Source organism: Doryrhamphus excisus, chromosome 5 (genome assembly GCF_030265055.1).
Source record: "Doryrhamphus excisus isolate RoL2022-K1 chromosome 5, RoL_Dexc_1.0, whole genome shotgun sequence".
Taxonomy (NCBI): Eukaryota; Metazoa; Chordata; class Actinopteri; order Syngnathiformes; family Syngnathidae; genus Doryrhamphus; species Doryrhamphus excisus.
In genome coordinates, this window is record NC_080470.1 from 22090001 (window position 1) to 22095499 (window position 5499).

The 5499-nt window shown below is 40.2% G+C and overlaps 1 protein-coding gene across 8 annotated transcripts in view; it reads left to right on the top strand.

The window, feature by feature from the left end:
- herc2 (HECT and RLD domain containing E3 ubiquitin protein ligase 2) overlaps nucleotides 1-5240 on the top strand; it is a 64990-nt gene extending 59750 nt beyond the window's left edge. For 3 of the 8 annotated variants that reach the window (XM_058074124.1, XM_058074131.1, XM_058074130.1), the window contains exons 88-91: nucleotides 1296-1486; nucleotides 2698-2803; nucleotides 2878-3090; nucleotides 4344-5236. In XM_058074124.1, the coding sequence (XP_057930107.1) occupies nucleotides 1296-1486; nucleotides 2698-2803; nucleotides 2878-3090; nucleotides 4344-4616 (783 nt within the window). In that variant the 3' untranslated portion in view covers nucleotides 4617-5236. Of the gene's footprint in view, nucleotides 1-1295; nucleotides 1487-2697; nucleotides 2804-2877; nucleotides 3091-4343 lie in introns of all 8 variants that reach the window. The other 5 variants (XM_058074132.1, XM_058074127.1, XM_058074125.1 and 2 more) reach the window with 4 other exon arrangements.
- Nucleotides 5241-5499: the final 259 nt, after the last annotated feature.

Genomic DNA, 5499 nt, shown 5'->3' on the forward strand with positions numbered 1-5499 from the left:
CAATTACATCTACAGTCTAAATAGTTAATATAATACAAATTATTTTAAAAATAGAATAGAATACAAATTATTAAAAAAACAGAAAAATAGAAGTAGAATTCTAAAAAAATAGAAAAATTTAATTAAATAGTAATAATAATAAAATGTAATCCACTAATTTAATTGATAAATTCAGTTAATGTTATTTATAATAATTTATAAATATATTCACATAATGTAATTGGAATACAAAAATATAAAAAAATTACATCTACAGACTAAATAATTAATATAATACAAATTATTTTAAAAATACAATAGAAATAGAATAGAATACAAATTATTAAAAAAATAGAATTATAAAAAAATAGAAAAATTAAATAGTAATAATAATAAAATGTAATCCACTAATTGATTTGATAAATTCAGTTAATGTTATTTATAATAATTTGTAAATGTATTCACATAATTTAATTGGAATACAAAAATATAAAAACAATGACATCTACAGACTAAATAATTAATATAATACAAATTATTTTAAAAATAGAATAGAAATAGAATAAAATACAAATTATTTTAAAAAATAGAAATAGAATTATCAAAAAATAGAAAAATACAATAAATGAAAAAGTAGCACTCATTAAATGCTACAAATAAAAATACTAAAATGAATAATAAATTCATTCAGATAATTGTACTAAAAAAAAAAAAAAGTAAAAAATTAAAGAATGCGCCAGTGGATCAGGAGCCAGTGGTCCAGACACTGGAAGGTTGGCGGTTTGATCCAGTCACTGTCGTCATGCCCTTGGGCAAGGCACTTGCAAGTCTAACAATGTTAGATAAGGATATACGCGTACACAGTATGTATGTAGTATATGGAGTCATGCTGCAGTATTATGTGATGAGACATGAGTAAGTTGCGTTAAATGATGAGCGTGAAAGGACGCAGTATGTACGCTGTATGATGTAACGCCCTTCTACTCCCTCATGATCTGCATTATATGGCGAAAAGCACATTCCTGTACATTCTTACTCAGATTAGAAGCCGTTAATCCCATCCAGAATGGAAGGTGCTCGTCAAGTCAAAGCACGAGTGAGTCAATGGCCAAAAAAAAAAAAAAAAAAAACACAACAAAACAATGTGGCCCGTTGTTGTGAGCGAGGAGTCTCATGCTGAGATCATGAGCCTCCTCCTGAAAGCGCTTTCTTCCCCACAAAGATGCTCGTGGTGGCACGCCCTGCCCTGGAGATACGGTAGAAGGTTACGCAAGGAGGACTCGTGTTTAAGCAGTCTGCTTTTGGGCTCCCGCCAGGTGGATAAGGACTTCATCCCGGGCTTGATGTACATCCGGGACAACGAGGCCACGGCCGAGGAGTTTGAGGCCATGACCCTGCCCTTCACCGTTCCCAACGCCAGCGGCCAGGACATCCAGCTCAGCTCCAAGTATTCGCACATCACACTGGAGAACCGGGCGGAATACGTGCGGCTGGCCATCAACTACAGGCGAGTTCACGCCGCCAGTCGGCCCTACCATACAGTACATAATCACAATCATTACGTCATATCTATTATATATATTATAATTAGACCAGGGTTCAATTCCACCCTCGGCCATCTCTGTGTGGAGTTTGCATGTTCTCCCCGTGCATGCGTGGGTTTTCTCCGGGTACTCCGGTTTCCTCCCACATTCCAAAAACATGCTAGGTTAATTGGCAACTCAAAGTTGTCCATAGGTATGAATGTGAGTGTGAATGGTTGTTTGTCTATATGTGCCCTGTGATTGGCTGGCCACCAGTCCAGGGTGTACCCCGCCTCTCGCCCAAAGACAACTGGGATAGGCTCCAGCACCCCCGCGACCCTCGTGAGGAAAAAGTGGTAGAAAATGAATGAATGAATGAATAATTAGATGAGGCAGCATGGCGGTGTCGAGTGGTTAGCGCGCAGACCTCACAGCTAGGAGACCAGGGTTCAATTCCACCCTCGGCCATCTCTGTGTGGAGTTTGCATGTTCTCCCCGTGCATGCGTGGGTTTTCTCCGGGTACTCCGGTTTCCTCCCACATTCCAAAAACATGCTAGGTTAATTGGCGACTCCAAATTGTCCATAGGTATGAATGTGAGTGTGAATGGTTGTTTGTCTATATGTGCCCTGTGATTGGCTGGCCACCAGTTCAGGTTGTACCCCGCCTCTCGCCCGAATAACCCAAAGACAGCACCCCCCGCGACCCTCGTGAGGAAAAGCGGTAGAAAATGAATGAATGAATAATTAGAGGCGGCACGGTGGTCTCGGGGTTAGCGCACAGACCTCACAGCTAGGAGACCAGGGTTCAATTCCACCTTCGGGCATCTCTGTGTGGAGTTTGCATGTTCTCCCCGTGCATGCGTGGGTTTTCTCCGGGTACTCCGGTTTCCTCCCACATTCCAAAAACATGCTAGGTTAATTGGCCACTCCAAATTGTCCATAGGTATGAATGTGAGTGTGAATGGTTGTTTGTCTATATGTGCCCTGTGATTGGCTGGCGACCAGTCCAGGGTGTACCCCGCCTTACGCCCGAAGACAGCTGGGATAGGCTCCAGCACCCCCCGCAACCCTCATGAGGAAAAAGCGGTAGAAAATGAATGAATGAATAATTAGATGAACCTTGGGGGAGGTCTGACCTTTTAGTTATGTTATTCCAAGTGTACCTCATATTTGCTGTCTTCCTATTGGCTGCAGACTGCATGAGTTTGACGAGCAGGTGTCAGCGGTGCGTGAAGGGATGGCGCGTGTGGTTCCCGTCCCCCTGCTGTCACTCTTCACGGGTTACGAGCTGGAAACCATGGTAAGGGTGCCCCCCAACGCCCCCCCCTTTTGTGTCAGTTGTTGTTTTCAACGCCGCGTACCTTGTGTGTCCAGGTGTGTGGAAGTCCAGACATCCCACTGCACCTGCTCAAGTCGGTGGCCACCTACAAGGGGGTGGAGCCCACGGCGCCGCTCATTCAGTGGTTCTGGGAAGTCATGGAGTCCTTCTCCAACACGGAACGCTCCCTCTTCCTCCGCTTCGTGTGGGGGCGCACCAGGCTGCCGCGCACCATCGCCGACTTCCGGGGGCGGGACTTTGTGGTGCAGGTAAGACAGCCAAAAGCTTAACGTGGACTACTTGAAAATATTTATTTTATTTTATTAATAATTGTTGATAAATATAATTAAATAACATATTATTATTTACTTAAATAATAAAAATAAAATAATTATTAAATTATTATTTAAACAATATATAAAATGTATTTATTGTAAAAGAAATAACAGTTGGTATGAATTAATATGTATGATTATTAATTAACTTTACTAATAATTTTAATTTACATTATTACGAATATTTCATGAAAAAATCTAAAGTTGTATTTATGTCAATATTTAAGTAATTAATTTTATTATTTATTAATTATAATGAAATAACCCAATTCATTTCAATACTCATAAAATTAATTGATAGAAGTAATTTCATAATTTGTATAATATACATATATATATATATATATATATATATATATATATACATATATATATATATATATATATATACATATATATTAGTATAATAATCCCAAAAATACATTAATTTAGATAATTGAATCTTGAAAAGTAAAGAAACTCATTAAATAAAATGATTAATGCTATAATTGAATGTAATAATAAGCCAATTAAGTACACATGTAATTAAATATTATGAATGTAATTATAATATAATAACAATTTCTAATAATAATTCATTTAGGTCATCATTTTTAGTTCTTATTAGCACTTTATTTATCCCCGAGGGGCAATTTAAAGGACACAAAGAGCAGCACAAAAAAGGGTGAATGCAGCAAATAACTAGCTGTGAAAATGAAATTCATTCATTCATTTTCTACCACTTTTCCTCACGAGGGTCGCGGGGGGTGCTGGAGCCTATCCCAGCTGTCTTCGGGCGAGAGGCGGGGTACACCCTGGACTGGTGGCCAGCCAATCACAGGGCACATATAGACAAAGAACCATTCACACTCACATTCATACCTATGGACAATTTGGAGTGGCCAATTAACCTAGCATGTTTTTGGAATGTGGGAGGAAACCGGAGTACCCGGAGAAAACCCACGGGGAGAACATGCAAACTCCACACAGAGATGGCCGAGGGTGGGAATTGAACCCTGGTCACCTAGCTGTGAGGTCTGCGCGCTAACCACTCATCCACCGTGCCGCAGAAATACATATACAATAAATTAAATGAACATAAAATCTAAAACGTTTCATTAAATTCTCTATGAATTAGTTCAACAGTAGTGTAATATATAATATGTAATATATAATATTATATAATATAATATGGTGTTGCGGTGCAGGTGCTGGACAAGTACAATCCGCCCGACCACTTCCTGCCGGAGTCGTACACGTGCTTCTTCCTGCTCAAGCTGCCCCGGTACTCATGCAAGCAGGTGCTGCAAGAGAAGCTCAAGTACGCCATCCACTTCTGCAAGTCCATCGACACGGACGACTACGCCCGCATCGCCCTGTCGGGGGAGCCGGCCGCCGACGACAGCAGCGAGGACCTGGATAACGAGGACGCCGACTCCTTCGCCTCAGACTCAACGCAGGACTACCTCACTGGCCACTGACCTCTGACGGTTCAGAGGGTGGGCGTGGCCGTGACAGTGGTGGCGTCAGACTTTTTTTTTTTTTTTTTTTTAAATGCCACATTCCTGCAGGCATTCTACTTAAACACACTCATCTCTGTCTCTGTGTGTGTGTGTGTGTGTGTGTGTGTGTGTGTGTGTGTGTGTGTGTGTGTGCGTGCAAGCAACCATGAAGCATTATGAGCTTAGAAGAAGTGACGACTAGGCTTTCAACTTGTGAGAAGAGAAGAGACAAGAAGAGCCGTTACCTGGAGTTTATTTATATGGAAGATGCCGTGTTGCTGCTTTGTATATACCACTCAAACATAGCCTCGTCCTCGTAGCCCCCCCCCCAAAAAAGAAGAATTTATTACATAAAATGTGTCTCACTTGCACACATGGTCTACTGAAGTGTCATTTTAAAAAGAAAATGTGTTTTGTCTCCTTGAATGCTTGAATGTGTGTACATAAATAGAAATATTCTGACGACGGTGCCATGTATTGTCATTCCTGCGTACTCCCATGTTCACACACCCCTCCCCACAAGTCACACAAATAAATAAATAAATGACTGACAAACCACTCAATGCGTGTTGCTTCAACGCCTTTTCATATCTGACATTTGCATTTGTAAATCTGCAGTATTGGAAAGGATTCAATTTTTTTTTTTTAGTGCTCATGAAACCTAAACACAATCTTACGTACTTCTATTAGCAGAAATAACATATTTCTGGTGTAATGTGTGCTGGAATATTGCTTGTTTACAGCCATTAATTTGGCTTACTGACAAACCCATATAAGGAATTCCGCCCCTGTGACATCACAAAGGAACAGTTTAACCACGCCTTTTGAAACAGAGTGTTTTGAGCCATCCCCAAATTTCTTT